This window comes from Henckelia pumila, chromosome 1 (assembly GCF_033568475.1).
Source record: "Henckelia pumila isolate YLH828 chromosome 1, ASM3356847v2, whole genome shotgun sequence".
Taxonomy (NCBI): domain Eukaryota; kingdom Viridiplantae; phylum Streptophyta; class Magnoliopsida; order Lamiales; family Gesneriaceae; genus Henckelia; species Henckelia pumila.
In genome coordinates this window covers 45,748,463-45,764,152 of record NC_133120.1, presented here as the reverse complement: position 1 = coordinate 45,764,152, position 15,690 = coordinate 45,748,463, and the positions used below count along the sequence as shown (strand labels likewise).

Here is a 15,690-nt window from a genome sequence, read left to right as displayed (position 1 = left end):
GTTGACAAGAATCACTTGAAGTTTCGAGAAAAGGTAAAAGTCGACAATGAAACGAATGGGAATGAATACTTGAGATTGACTTATTCTCGAGTTTCCGAAAATCACATACTACATGTTTATTTGCTTCAGTAAATTTGATTGTTATTCTATTTTCATTTGCATTCATATTGAGCCGATTTCTTGATTCGTTTTGAAATTAGACGATTTAGGGAGCTATATTGAAGTGGCTTTGGATTTCGAGTTTTTCCAATTGTCAGAATACTTCTTATAGTTGCTCTTAAGTCTAGGGGTTGAGTTGAACGACATCCACCCCGAATGGGTGTGTCGGTGAGTTGTTGTGAGGACTTGGCCCCGGGATCCCAACCAAATAACGATTGATATTTCGATTATCTGATTTGATAGTCCCGAGTTTTGAAGTCATGCATTCATTCATTCTCATTTTGATTTGTTACTGATTATTACATTTCAATCTGAGGTGTTTATTTGATATTGCATGCCTGTCTCTTTTACTTAGAAAGTTATATTTCTAACCGTTGTTAGCTCGGGGTGTGATGATAGAAGTGAGACACCGTATATCTTAGGGTCGTACCTTTTGGATTTGTACTGTTTTGTTTAGTCGAACGAATCCCTATCGTCAAACTTGTACTGTTAAACATTGTTTTGTTGGTGTTTCAACTCCTTAGATCTCATGTATTTATGATGTTTGAACCTTAGTTGCTTGAGTTTTTGAGTTTAGTTTGTTAGACTTTTCTTTTGTGCCCTGGAGTTCAGCAGTTCGAGAGGGCGGCGCGGGCGCGGATGCGCAGTTCTTGGCTCGGGCGTGCCGTTGATTCGCGAAGCGAGGGCGCGGGCGCGCGGTTCTTGGCGCGGGTGCGCCGTTGTTTTGCGAAGGCTCGGCGCGGGCGCGCAGTGCTTTTCAAAAAAAAAAAAGAAAAAAAAATTTTTGATTCGTTTTTACGCGGCTCATTGTATTTGATTTTGTTTAATTATTCGAGAATAAAAGATTAGAAACGGGATCTCACACTAATCACTCATTTTAATTAAGAACCATGTATCATCCTAGGGAGTTGGCTTCAGGTGTCACGATTGAAATTCAAAATAAAAATCACTCTAAATATAATTGTTTTTTCACACAACATTTCCCTTGATACTGGGACATGTTAAGAATCACACATAGTTACATGCTGAAAGATAAATATTATTCCCAAAACATGCTGGATAAATGTAACCTCATCAATGTTGTTGGGTTATAAACCTAAGGGTGTTCGATCTCAAAAAATTTGTCTATTGGGTAATGTAACCTCATGGCTTTATAACATGTAACTCTTTTATTAATTTTAATATTTGATATAAAAAAATTATAACATTCTCGAACCCTAGAGAAACCGACACCCATGACGGTCTACTCTAGATGACTTTCACTCACCTGAATACAATCTATAATGTGCATTTTTTCTTCTTTTTTAATATAACTATCGACAATGATTCGATGGTAACCATTTACTATGTCGTCCCATATTTTTCTATCTCGCATCTTCAACTATGCATACTTTTTTTTACCTAATTATTATCGCCACTTATTTGATGAAAGCGTTTTATAGGTCGTCTCTTCTGCTACACAAGCAACGAGAACACTAATGTTAGGTAATAAATTACCAATAGTTTTTTATCCCAAAAAGCTTGGATCATACTTCCAATTTTTACATCTACCACATAACTACCTTTTTCTGCTACAAATATAGTCGAGAGTCAAGATTACCTAATCTGCATAATAAGACGAGATACGAATTTCTCAATAATTGTTTTCTAGTGTATATTGAGAATCAAATTGCTAAAAAGTTTAATATAAATTCAATTGTAGATGATTTTCGTGATTTGTTAGAGAAACATTTTAAATTCTAATAGATTTGGAAAATAATGATGTATTTCACAATTTTTTATGATGGGTATTGATTTATTATTTGTTGAAAATATAATATATTCAAACTTTATTGTTATATATAATAAATATTTCATCTTTCTTACTTTCGTTATCGGCCCCTAATATGTAGTTATGGCTCTACGTCCGCCCACAGATAGAGCTGTCAAAACGAGTCGACGGAACGGGCCATCCCGCAACTCACCAAAACCCGCCGATTGACGGGGCGGGGCTGATCGGCCCACTATTTAGGTCGGTTGAGAAATTATCAACCCAACCTGCCTAGCGGTGTGGGGTAGTCAACCCGTCAATTTTTAGTTAAATTTGACGGATTGGGGCGGGTTGGCCTGCAACTTACCACAATCCATCACTTGGTGGGGCGGGGTGGGCTAACCCACTATTTAGGCGGGTTGAAAATTTGTCAACCCAACCACCTATATAGCCGAGTGGGGCGGACCAACACAGCGAGCCCAACCCACTTTGACGGCTCTACACACAGACAAATAAATACCATACCCCGACACATGCTAGATAAATGTAACCTCGTCAATGTTGTGAATAATTATTAATTAATTATCTTCAACAATGAAAGATAAGTTTACGGGCACCATTCTTCAGAGCCATGCTCTTTCCAAGGTTCAATTTCTATATCCAATCATTTTTATCCGAAATTCGGATTCGTGTGTACTTATTTAGTACTAAATATTCTATAATCGTTTTTTTTTACTTTAAAATACTTATATAATGTAATTAGGGATAATTTTTTTTGTTTCCATTCTTTCCACATGACACTAGAATTAGGATATTTATACACTATTTCACTGTCATTCAACACTATATATATAGAGAGTTTCCTAAGTTTTAAATTTGGGTTTATTTTAGATATAAGTATTAATTATTTGTTGAAAATATAATATATTCAAACTTTATTTTTATATATAATAAATATTTCATCTTTCTTACTTTCGTTATCGGCCCCTAATATGTAGTTCTGGCTCTACGTTCGCACGCAGATAGAGCTGTCAAAACGGGTCGGCGGAACGGGCCAACCCGCAACTCATCAAAACCCGCCGATTGACGGGGCGGGGCTGATCGGTCCACTATTTAGGTGGGTTGGAAAATTATCAACCCAACCTGCCTAGCGGTGTGGGGTAGTCAACCCGTCAATTTTTAGTTATATTTGACGGATTGGGGCGGGTTGGCCTGCAACTCACCACAATCCATCACTTGGCGGGGCGGGGTGGGCTAACCCACTATTTAGGCGGGTTGAAAATTTGTCAACCCAACCACCTATATAGCCGAGTGGGGCGGACCAACACAGCGAGCCCAACCCACTTTGACGGCTCTACACACAGACAAATAAATACCATACCCCGACACATGCTAGATAAATGTAACATCGTCAATGTTGTGAATAATTTTTTTAAGTTATAAACCTAAATAGGTGTTCCACCTTAAATGAATTGCCTATTATATGGTGTAACCTTATGAGTTTATAAGTTATCTTTTATTAGTTTTAATATTCGATGTGAAACAGTTGTAACATTATCAATACCTTGAGAAGCCAGCATCCGAGACAGTTATTCTAGACGGCTTTCACTTTTTTTTTTCAGTGTTAAATGCATGCACACCATTCACATTAACCCAACCTATAAATTAATTAGAATATGTCATTCTTCTTCTTCTTTTTCCATAATTATCGGCAATAATTCGATAGTTGCCACTTTCTATATCGCCTTTTGTGCTACTCGTACTTTTTTTTGGGACTTAATTATCGATACTGATTCGATAGAAGTCATTTTCTAAGTCGGCCCTTCTGCTATGCGAACAAAAAAAAAAACCAATGAACAATGTTAGGTTATAAACCTATTAGATGTTTCATCCAAAACAGGGGAGATCCCAAGAATTTTGTTCAGAGAAGATACAATTGCTATAAAATACAAAAGTATAATTTATATCAACTTAAAAACGGGCAGAAAAATTAAAACATTATCATCAATTCAAATGTGACTTACTATTTTAATAATAATTTACGATACAATCGTCTGAAAAGTTAGTAAATATATCATTCCAATATATATCACCAAATATATCATTAACAAAGGCAATGTTAAAACCTTAATAGTGTAATCAATTTATGTGTTTGTATTTGTGAGACAAGTCGATCCGATCCAAACATTAAGTGAAAAGTAATATGTATGATTTAGATATGAGATGTGTCTCATAAAATTAACTCGTAAGACGATCTTACAAGAGTTTTGTATTACAAAAAACTTCGGATTGGAAATAAACTTTATTTTTTTCTAAGCAACAATTATATAAATGAGTTATTGGATTTGAAGAAAATAAAAATAGTAATCTATCTTCAAAAATAAAACGTAAACACAAATAATTGTAGAAACAAAAACAATTGATGTTATCAAATAAATCCTCACAATAACACGGAGACGAGGGAAAAAAATATATTCTTATTTTGTAAGAAAAATTTAAAGCATAGATTAAAAAAAATCACTTTTTTTTGTGACGTGGGAACCCGCTGCCGCTACCTTTCGGTGCGCTCTGGGTAAACCTCCGAACTAACGCAATAGTCTGCAAATTACGCTAGTCAGGTAAACCACATTAGGCAAGCCATGTGTGACAGGCTAGTCCAATAAGGTGTTGGCAGGGAAAATCGATATCATGACCTATAGCCAAATTCATCTAATCCACCAACTTGGATACCCCTTAGAGCAAATCATTTTTTTTTTTGTCTTTAGAAAAATTGTTTCTTAATATTAAAAAAAAAATTGTTTCCTATAAATAAAATGACTTTTTTTTTTAAGATAATAAATAAAATAACTTTTACATCAAAGTATCATCAAGAAACGGACACAAATTTCGGGCCTTTTCATTATAAGGCCTCGGGTCAAATTTTTAAAAAAGATTAAAAATTTTGAAATGTTCTCACAAAATTTCGCTGTAGCTTTGGGCGTGGTGATAGGTAGGCAGAAAATAACGTGGTATTGATTAGAGCAGAGACCGTGATTTTCGGTGTTCACTCTGACTTAAATAGCCAATAATATTCGGCATCCTCTTAATGAGGGTTTAGTATATGCCGCCTGCGGGGCACTACTCTGCGGGTGACGTGTAACCCCATGATTGGTCAAAATTAGTGGGTCTCATGTAGGGCCCACTGATTTTAACCAATCATGAACCGCCATGTCACCCGCATGGCACTACCCTGCGGGTAGCATCGACTCAACCTAATGAGATGCTACCCGCAGGGTAGTACCCTGCGGATAACGTGGCGACTCAAGATTGGTTAAAATCAATGGGCCCCACGTGAAACCCACTAATTTTGACCAATCATAGGGTTACATGTCGCCCGCAGGGTAGTGTCCTGTGGGTGGCATATACTAAACCGTATCCGTGATGGTGATGAAACAGGCGATAAAAATAATATTTTTTTATAGTTTTTTATGATTGGAAAATTTTGTCTTATGATATTGAGTAATGGGATGATCTCATAATTATTTCAATGCATAATTATTCCAAGCATCCCTGACCCTTTTTTTTTTTCTCTAAGTTCTAACTCCATACATATTGTTTTTTCGAAATTGACTCGATACATATTGTTGAATAGGGAAAAAAAAACATTACAAGATGAAAAAATCTAGAGACATGATGATACATACACACGATGCCAAAAAAAAAAAAAAAAGGTAAGAAAAGCGTAGAGCGTGGGACGTGGCTCAACACAAGTCAAAAAGTGCGCAATTGGGGGACTGGGATTGTATTTTGTATCGATTATTTTAATTAACACCTGCCCCCCTCTCTCTCTATTATTATTTCCATCTAAACCCAATCATTTATTTCCATTATCCAACCACCGCCGATTTAAGCACGTATATAACATTACCATCTGTACTCCAAATTTCTTTTGTAAAACATAAAAGGACGAGACACCCATTTTTCTACGTCCCACGAATCAATCCACAGCCATGTTCTCTTCCAGGTCTCTGTTACTTTCCCTTGTTGCCATCTTTCCTCTTCTTTCATCAGATTTACCATTCGCATCTTCTTCAAATGGGGAAGACCCTTATCATACATTCCTAGCTTCAGGTCAGAAACTCTTCTACATTCCTGACTAGTTTTCCTTTATTTAGCGTCGAGCTGCTGCCCAATTTCTTGAAACTCATGCAGGGAAACACAATGAGGGTGATGGTGGGATGGTTAATGTGTCTTGGGGTAGACCCGAGAGGTTGCTTGCTGATAATCTAACCCAGCCTCTTGCGCTTGCTGCGCAAAGAACCTACAGAAAAGACCCTCTTGATGATTTTCATAAATACACTGGAGGCTGGAACATCAGCAATCGCCATTACTGGGCTGTAGGCCTTTAAAGATTTTAACTTTTTTTTTTAACCAAATTGTATATGCTCGTTCATTGATGTGTGTTTTTTCGGGCTTCACATAAGTGACTTTTTGACTTCCTCCACCATGAAATCGTGTAGTTTTCGAGTCTTTTGTCTCTGAAAGTAGTCTTTATTCTCTGTATTTCTAGAATTATTTGTTTAAGACAGATCATTACTCTCATATGGGTCCGTGGCGAAGATACATTGCTCATCCATTAGGCCTTGTTTCCCATTTTCCCCCATAGTTATGGTCTTCGAATACAAATTTTGAGGAATCGGACACGGTAGCTTAAGCTTTCAGGAAAAGAGGCATGCCCCTGTGCCAAAATTGCCTAATGCATGTGAGCTATACTAAATTACTTTAGGTCTCAAGTTTTTTTGGTTCTGTGATCATAGAATGGGAAGTATTCTGCTGGTTTTAAGCCCGGACTCCCTGTGAGTACATAGTGGTAAAAAGGAGGCAGCTGAACTATTTCTGAAAAAAGAATTACCGGACATCTGTTCTTTGATGTGAACTTCAATCTTATGTTGACCTAAAATAGTGGATATCAAATGGTTGTTTGGAATTAGCACTGAATATGGTTGCAGTGTTGTGATGCCTCAAACGCACGCAGACATTTTGATCATGGCATGGTGACGAGTTTCAAGTCATTTGATAAACAACAAAATTTCTTTTTTTATTGAAGCATCTAACTCGTTGCAGCTTGATCTGAAATGTGTAAATTTTATCATATGGGCTGATCTAAGAGAACAATTTATTCATGTTTTCATTAATTGATATTAATTCATATTTAATTGCAGTCAGTGGCATACACCGCCATTCCATTTTTTGTTGTGGCGATAATCTGGTTTGCGGTTTTTGGGCTTTGTTTGTCTCTCATCTGTCTCTGCTACTGTTGCTGCCGGAGAGAACCTTACGGCTATTCTCGAATCGCTTATGCACTCTCTCTCATTTTCCTCGTATTCTTTACCATCTTTGCAATGTACTCTCTCGCTCTCTCTCTGTTTAAACACGTGTATGCACACACAATTGGGAGTGTAAAACTAATTTCTGTCATGCTTGTTCAGCGTTGGATGTGTTGTATTATACGTTGGTCAGGGGAAATTTCATAGTAGTACGATGAATACTTTGGAATACGTCGTCCATCAGGCAGATACCACATCCGAGAATCTTAGAAATGTGTCAGAATATCTTTCTGCAGCCAAGCAAATTAACGTGGAGCAAGTTTTTCTACCTTCGAATGTCCAAACGGACATTGATCAGATCCAATCCAAGATAAACTCTTCAGCTAGTACCCTTGCAAGCAAAACAGAAGATAATTCAAAAGACATAAAAGATTTAATTCGATCAGTGTGAGTTCGAATCCCGGTTAGAATTCTCGTCCATTACACACACATTTTTTTTGGTCTCGCATTTAGTTTGATAATTATGTGAAAATGTCCTTTCAGGAGATTGGCTCTAATCATACTCTCTGCGGTCATGCTTCTTTTAACATTTCTTGGATTCGGTATGACTAATCCATTTCTCAAACCTGAAAATAGATGATTGAACTTCTGTTCACTGATATTTAACTTACGCCTGTCCAACTTTGGAATCTCCTCTCTGCAGTGTTCTCAATTTTTGGCATGCAGTTTTTTATGTACATGTGAGTGTTTTGGCTAATCTACCTTTGCCTGTCTCTCACTTAATTTGATTATTCAATTTGTGCCTCGACAGGTGATTGCATTAATTTCACGATCTTTTGGTTGCAGCTTGGTGATTACTGGATGGATTCTTGTGACAGGGACATTCATACTGTGTGGAATTTTTCTTCTCCTGCACAAGTTAGAATTCTATTACTTCAACTAATTTTGTCACTGTTCTTAGTACTAAAATCGAATGTTTATGTGATCTTAATTGACATTTTCCTTTGGTATTGATTTTAGTGTGACTGGAGATACATGTGTGGCAATGAATGAGTGGGTCCAAAATCCCACAGCTCATACAGCACTTGATGATATATTACCTTGTGTGGATAATGCCACTGCACAAGAAACCTTGACAAGAAGCAAGGAAGTAACATCCCAATTGGTCACCTTAATCAACACAGTAATATCTAATGTCTCTAACATCAATTTTGCCCCCAATTTTGTTCCTCTCTACTACAATCAATCTGGTCCGCTCGTACCAAACCTTTGTAACCCATTTAATGCTGACCTGACTCCTCGAACTTGTGCACCTGGTGAAGTGGATTTGAACAATGCAACACAGGTATAAAGTTTTGGGGTGTATTATTTAGATGGTCTAATGCAGCTTTGAAATATCTACGAACACGATATGCAGGTGTGGAGCGGGAACGTGTGTGAAGCATCACCAAATGGGATCTGTCTGACGACAGGACGTCTGAATCCAACCATTTACAGTCAGATGGCTGCTGGTGTAAATGTGAGCTATGGTTTGTATCAGTACGGTCCATTTCTGGTTGATCTTGAAGATTGCAGTTTTGTGAGACAAACATTTTCTGAAATAGATGGAGTGTATTGTCCTGGACTAAGAAAATACAGCCAATGGATATATGTTGGCCTGGTGATGGTTGCAACAGCGGTGATGTTGTCTCTAGTATTTTGGGTTATATATGGAAGAGAGAGGCGGCACAGAGTGTATATGAAAGAGCACGTGTGAGGAGAGATGGATGATTTTGAAGGTGATCATAGTAAGCACACTTGACCTGAGGTGGGCATGGTTTTTGTGTGTTGATGTTGTTTTTCGACATTTATGGACTACAGGATCTGTGAATTTGTAATGCTTGTTGGGGGTTCAATGAAAACAAGATTTGTACGACATACATTTTTAAATCTTTCTCAAAGAATTTTGTTTAAACATTATGGTACTTAATAATGTATGTATCGTTAAGTGTCGTGTGCGGTGTTATAACACTTAACAACAAATAATTATGCACAAGGGTACACACTTGTACACTTGTCCGATGACTAATAGAAATAATCTATATATATACCAATTATACCTATCTCATCTCAATAGAAATAATCTATATATATACCAATTATACCTATCTCATCTCAATTATAAAAGTGTAAAACAAGGGTAAATTTACATTGTGTATTATTAACTTTATTCTTTATTTATACATATTTTAAATATTTTGCGAGGATGTTTTTGTAAAATTATTTATTATGATAAGGTTAACATTGTCAAACTACGTGCATATTAGGTAAGGATTCAATTTTCAAGAAGATTAAAATACCAAATTTTTTGGTTTTTATTTGTTTGTAGATAGATGAATTGAACCTAAATCTTTTCACAAAAATCTTAATTTGAGAATATTGAAATTCTAAAATTCGTTTGTTTTATTTGTTCGTAGATGAAGTGAAATTAATTTTTATACAAAAACTTAATTTGTAGAAGATTGAAATATTGATTTTTTTTATTTGCTTGTATATAGAGTGAAAATATTTTTTCACACAAAAACTCAATTTGTTTAAGGACATGACGTTAATATCCTTTATGTGACATAAATTAAGATTAATTATTTTAAAACGATGAATTAAAACAACAAATTCAAATAATTAAATCGTGTGTTATCAAGGTTGGTGTAACGCTCAGAAATTCGTCACGTAAATCTGCATGCATAACTAGGAGATTTAATGATTTTAAAATAAAGTAAAACCGTGTTAAATTAATTTTATGTGTTATTATGTGAATTATGTGATTTAGTTGCATGTTATAAATATTATTGCGGCATTTAAACCGTTAGGTGGTAATTTATGAATTTATTTGAGAAAGGTTATTTTATGATCGCGTAGGCGAGACCGTGGACGGACGAGATATTAGTTTTTCACCCAAAATATTTTATGAGATTTTTAGGAGCTTTAAAATATTATTTTAAGGTATTATTTCAAAAAAATTATAGTATTTATATATATAGATGTGCCCGTTTTTACCCTGGGGAGGTTTTGCCGGCGGCTCTCCGGCCATGGGTGGCCCGAGCTGGGCAAAAGAAGCAAGAAAGGATGGGCCAGCCATGAGGTTTTGTGAGCTTGAGAAGCACGTACAGTGTGGGTTTTGGGTTTTAGGTGGGCCAGGTTCAAGTTTTGGGTCCGGGTCGGGTCTAAAATTTAAATGGGTCAAATAATTTTAGTCTGGGTCTAGATTTTTATTATTTGGGCTTGGGTATTTTATTTTAATTAATTAAGAGTTTAAGTAGTTAATTAATGGGTTGGGCTTGATTAATTAATTAATTGGACTAATTTAATGGGCTTTATTAATTATTGAGTTGAGCCCACTAATTTGTCATGGGTCATTGATCCATGAGAATTATTGGGCCAAGTTGTGTCGAATTTAGTAATTTTAGCGATCTAATTTATAAGTTAATGGTTAGTTAATAATTTTATTAATTTAATTTTAAGTTAATTAGTTAATGGGTCTAAATTATGTTTTATATGAGCCCATTAATTTTCCATGGGCCTGGGGGCCCATAAACTTAATGGGCCAGGTCAGATTGGGCTTAGGGGTTTTTGGGCCAGTCTAGGAATTTTTAAGTTTAAGTCTAGTAGTCAGTTGCTCGAACAAGTCCTTGGAAAATAAAAGGTCCGTAAATATATATTTAATTCATGCAGGTATTTTATTAGTTATATACGGATGATTTTTAAGAAAATAAATTAAATATATATTTACGGGCAAATTTTCATGAAGTAAAAGAATAAATGAGAATTTTAAGTTCATGCATCATTAAGAATTTTTATGATAACTTTAAATGTATGTTAAGAAAAATACATTTTATGGAAGTTGAAGTGAAGGTGGAAAGTGATGTGGTTGGAGGCCGCGATACCTGGGCCCAATGACCTTCCTGATAATGTTTATGTATGATGAGCTTATGGATCCAGCTGAGAGGGCTGGTGAAGTGACAGCACAGATGTGGAGACCCCACCGTCGCGTACGTTAGTTTTAAGATTGATCAATCGCTTAGTATGAAGCCATCGACATGGATACGACCTGTTAAGAACTAAGAAATCATGTTATGTCATTTTATGAGATTTATTAAGTATGATGATATATGTTATAGCATGATGATTAAGCAGTATAATTATTTATTTCATGTTTATATGCATAAAATTTTAAGATCATGTACGTATAGTTATATTCACGTATTTTATATGATTTGTGTTTGTATGTGATTTCATATTGTTATTTAAGGATAGAACGTGCTGAGCCTCTAGACTCACTAGATTTAAATGGTGCATGTGAGCAAAATGTCAATGAGGATAATGTGTTCCCGACTGACGGCGAGGGTGTATGAGCATCTAGACGGCTAGAACCCGTGACCATTTCTCTATGATAATTTTTATGTTGAGATTTAGAACACTCATTTTCGCACATGTTTTATTACTTTTGATTTTTAGTATATGCATGGATGTTAGATTTAACTATTTATTTTAAAGTTTGCATGGATTTTGGTGTAGAATTATTATTTAGGAATTTCATTATGGAATTTTTATAAAGGATTATTTAGTAATTAATTTTAAGCATTTAATTTCATGTGTGTACTTTCATTGTATTTATTGTATATATGTATATTAAATTAAAAAAAGTTATTTTTAAGTATTATATATATATATATATGCAGATTTGATATTATGAGCACCCATGGTGTGCACTTTTGTGTGCACCGCTGACATGACATCCTCTATATCCATTAGGTAAATGCCACATCAGCAGGTACACATATAAGTGCACATGATAGGTGCTCACCATATCAAAACTCTATGTATATGTATGGGCATATATATATATATATTTATATTTATTATTTTATTGTTAGAGAGTTATTAAAAAAATTCAGTAGGTGTTCTAGAATGTTTCATTTGGTATCAGAGCCATGGTCCTTGGAGGGTGACTAGCCTGCTTCACGGAGCTCAGAAGCCGCACTGCTAGTCTGTAAGTTTTAAATGATTTAAATTATGTTTTAAGCATGGAACACATTACTTATGTTTTAATGATTTATGAAATGAGAATTTTAAGTTATGACAGTTTTAAAGTTAAAAATACTTAGTTATGCATTGCGATTTACGTGAAGAATGTGTGGTGATGCAGTATGGCCCCTAGACGTATGAACCGACGTGGGGATCCTCATCCTCCACCTCCACCTCCACCTCCTCCATGCGATCAGCTTTCAGCATTGGAGAAGGACAATGCTGATATGATGGTGGGGATTACTAGGTTGTTGGAGCATCAGATCACGCGACCTGGGATGTCCCACGATGAGGCTGTAGCTGAGCGGTTTCAGAAGAAGGGATCGAAGGAGTTCACTGGCACCACAGATCCACTCATTGCTGAGGGGTGGATTCGATCACTAGAGAGCATATTCTCCTACATGGGTTTGACAGATGCAGATAAGGTGCGATGTTCCATCTATATGATGAAGGACGATGCAGCCCTTTGGTGGGAAGACGCTGTAAGAGGGGTGAATTTGGAGACTCTGACCTGGGAGGACTTCAAGAGGACATTCTTTGCCAAGTACTTCACAGAGGATGTGCGCAGCCAGATGATTAGGGATTTTATGAGTCTCTGGCAGGGATACAGGTCCGTTGTGGAGTACATCAAGCAGTTCGAGCGGGGGTGTCACTTTGTGCCCCTGATTGCGGGGGATGAGAGGGAAAAAATGCGGCAGTTTGTGATGGGCTGAGGGCTGATATTAAGCACGATGTGCGTATGCTGGATGTGGCCCCTTATGAGGCGGCAGTGAACACGGCTATACGATCTGAGAGTGGCAGGAGAGAGATCCTCAATGAACAACAAAAGAAGAGACCATTCCAACCATCGTTCCATGAACCGTCTTCGCAGCAGCATGCGAAGAAGCAGTCCACTGGGCCGTCGAAGGGCCCAAATCCACTGAGGCAGCAGCAGGGGGCTATTGTCCCTCGTACCGAAGTACTACCCTCTGCCAGAAGTGCCAGAGATCCCATCCGGGACCATGCATGGCGGGATCAGGCAAGTGTTACCATTGCAAGGAACCTGGACACATTATGCTGAACTGTCCCAAGTAGAATGCCGTCGGGCGAGTCTTTGTGATGCAGGCGGAGAAGGCAATGTCGGATACTCTGCGCATTACAGGTAATTTAATTAATGCATTTAAATTGTCGTATTTGGAAGGCTTGATTAGGAACTACATGAGAAAATGACTCTTTCCAGCATTCGTTTCAATTTTGAGGACGAAATTTCATTTAAGGGGGAGAGAATTGTAGCACCCAGAAATTCGCCACGTAAATCCGCATGCATAACTAGGAGATTTAGGCTGCGTTTACTTTACGGGATGTGATTACATGTAGATAAATCATACTAGGAGTATTAAAATGCATTTGAAGGATGTTGAATAATGATGGATACACAATAACATGTTTACTTTGAGTTATTAATTTTGGGATTAAAATAATGATTGATGGACGAATTAGAGTTTTACTCTCTACCTATGATAAATGATATTATGTTTAATTTTGTATTCATATAATTTGGATTGAATTATTGTTGAATATTGTAAATTATTATTGATTCAAATGTGAGTCATTTTCACTTATCGAAATTATTGGGTATAAAATTATGTATTCTTTAAAAAATAGATAAAATTGATAAAATGAGTCATAAAAAATATGAGAAATTGGGAGGAAAACAAAAGAATTAAAGAAGGGTATAGTAGGATTTCTATAGAATTTTTTTTCCATAAATATTGTAAAGGATATGTTATACCTCATGTAATTAAGGATGAAAAATCTCATGAAATCAATGTATAATTACGGGCCTTGAGATTTGAAGAAAAACGATTTTTTGTAAGTAAACAATGGATTAGATTGGATTAATAAACTCATCTTATGGTTATCAAGTCAAGTAAACGCACCCTTAATGATTTTAAAATAAAGTAAAAATGTGTTCAATTAATTTTATATGTTATTATGTGAATTATGTGATTTAGTTGCATGTTTTAAATATTATTGCGGCATTTAAACCGCTAGGTGGTAATTTATGAATTTATTTGAGAAAGATTATTTTATGATCGTGTAGGTGGGATCGTGGACGGACGAGATATTAGTTTTTCACCCAAAATATTTTATGATATTTTTAGGAGCCTTAAAATATTATTTTAAGGTATTATTTCAAGAAAATTATAGTATATATATATATATATATATTTATGTGCCCGTTTTTACCCAAAATAAGTTATTTTTTTGACTTTTATTAACCTTTAAAAATCCCTTAATTATATATTTCGGGATTTTCATGCTATTATCAGATTAATATGTTTTTTTATGAGTGTTAAATTCTATTTTATTATTATATATTATCTTTATAACTTATTAGTGTATTTATCCCAAAAATACTCTACCCTAATTCCTCCCTAACCTCACGTAAACTGCCCTAGCCGCCTCCCTCATCCTTCCTCCACCATTTTCACGTTCCAGCAAGAGTTTTCACAGCCCCATAGCCGAACTTATTAAGGTTTTATATTGGTTTGGAGATCCGTTCGTCCCGAAGAAACCGTACGCGCGATATAAACGTTACTTCTTGCAAATAATCATCGAGACACGTTTCGAATCCATTTTTGAACACCATTTAAATTATATTAAAAAAAATTTTAAGCATGAATATTCTGTTAATACATGATATTTAAGTTTTGAATGAAGTTCTTTGAAGATCATGAAGTTACTCATGTTTTTCATGTGCATGGTCGGTTTCTTTTGCGATTTCTGCTTAAGGCTGGTTTGAGAGGCTAACCAAGGGCTAGGGGTCTGATCTAGGGTCCTTAGGGTCGGGTTTGGAAGGCTAGTTCAGGGCTGGAAGTGGCTGGAACCATGCAAGAATGGGCTTTGACAGCAGCTAGGCGAGCAAATTTTTGTATGGGATTTAGGGGCCTTGGCCGAGCCATGCATGGCTTGGCTCGAGCCAGGGCTGGGTCACGTGTTGTGACTGGACCCTGGGAGGGTCCAGTAATCGGGGCTCCGGCCGGTGGTGGCCGGAGCAGGTCAGAAAGTTCATGGTTTGTGGACTGCGCAGTCTGTGCAGCAAGGGAGAAAAGATGGGATCGGGTTGCTCGGTTAGGGGGCTTGCTGGACCAGGGCCTGGTCTGGTCGGTTTGGCAGGACCCTGGGCTTGATAATTAATTAATTAGACTAATTTAATGGGCTTTATTAATTATTGAGGTGAGCCCACTAATTTGTCATGGGCCGTGTGATCCATAAGAATTATTGGGCCAAGTTGTGTCGGGTTTAGTAATTTTAGCGGTCTAATTTATAAGTAAATGGTTAGTTAATAATTTTATTAATTTAATTTTAAGTTAATTAGTTAATGGGCCTAAATTATGTTTTATGTGAGCCCATTAGTTTTCCATGGGA

General features: G+C 36.3%; 2 protein-coding genes across 3 annotated transcripts; both read left to right on the top strand.

Moving 5' to 3' along the window:
• Nucleotides 1-5,864: 5,864 nt before the first annotated feature.
• On the top strand, nucleotides 5,865-9,130 carry LOC140875008 (uncharacterized). 2 transcript variants are annotated; one of them, XM_073278517.1, is made up of 9 exons: nucleotides 5,865-6,019; nucleotides 6,101-6,285; nucleotides 7,111-7,292; nucleotides 7,378-7,662; nucleotides 7,759-7,817; nucleotides 7,919-7,955; nucleotides 8,062-8,133; nucleotides 8,236-8,560; nucleotides 8,633-9,130. In XM_073278517.1, exons 1-9 carry the CDS (start codon nucleotides 5,899-5,901, stop codon nucleotides 8,969-8,971), a joined length of 1,605 nt encoding a protein of 534 aa, XP_073134618.1. In that variant the 5' UTR covers nucleotides 5,865-5,898; the 3' UTR covers nucleotides 8,972-9,130. The 2 variants fall into 2 exon arrangements, with proteins under 2 accessions (XP_073134618.1, XP_073134619.1); XM_073278518.1 differs by lacking the exons at nucleotides 5,865-6,019; nucleotides 6,101-6,285 and adding an exon at nucleotides 6,340-6,650.
• A 3,271-nt stretch (nucleotides 9,131-12,401) lies between these two features.
• Nucleotides 12,402-12,992, top strand: LOC140861935 (uncharacterized). The gene has a single exon (XM_073264936.1). It carries the CDS (start codon nucleotides 12,402-12,404, stop codon nucleotides 12,990-12,992), a length of 591 nt encoding a protein of 196 aa, XP_073121037.1.
• The last annotated feature ends 2,698 nt before the right edge of the window (nucleotides 12,993-15,690 follow it).

What these genes read in the sequence shown, in the direction of transcription:
- LOC140861935 (XM_073264936.1), top strand. Translation starts at nt 12,402, where the DNA reads ATGGCCCCTAGACGTATGAACCGACGTGGGGATCCTCATCCTCCACCT.
- LOC140875008 (XM_073278517.1), top strand. Translation starts at nt 5,899, where the DNA reads ATGTTCTCTTCCAGGTCTCTGTTACTTTCCCTTGTTGCCATCTTTCCT. An exon ending in TTCTTTACCATCTTTGCAAT is followed by an intron (nt 7,293 to 7,377) that starts GTACTCTCTCGC and finishes ATGCTTGTTCAG; the next exon opens with CGTTGGATGTGTTGTATTAT. An exon ending in TTTAACATTTCTTGGATTCG is followed by an intron (nt 7,818 to 7,918) that starts GTATGACTAATC and finishes TCCTCTCTGCAG; the next exon opens with TGTTCTCAATTTTTGGCATG.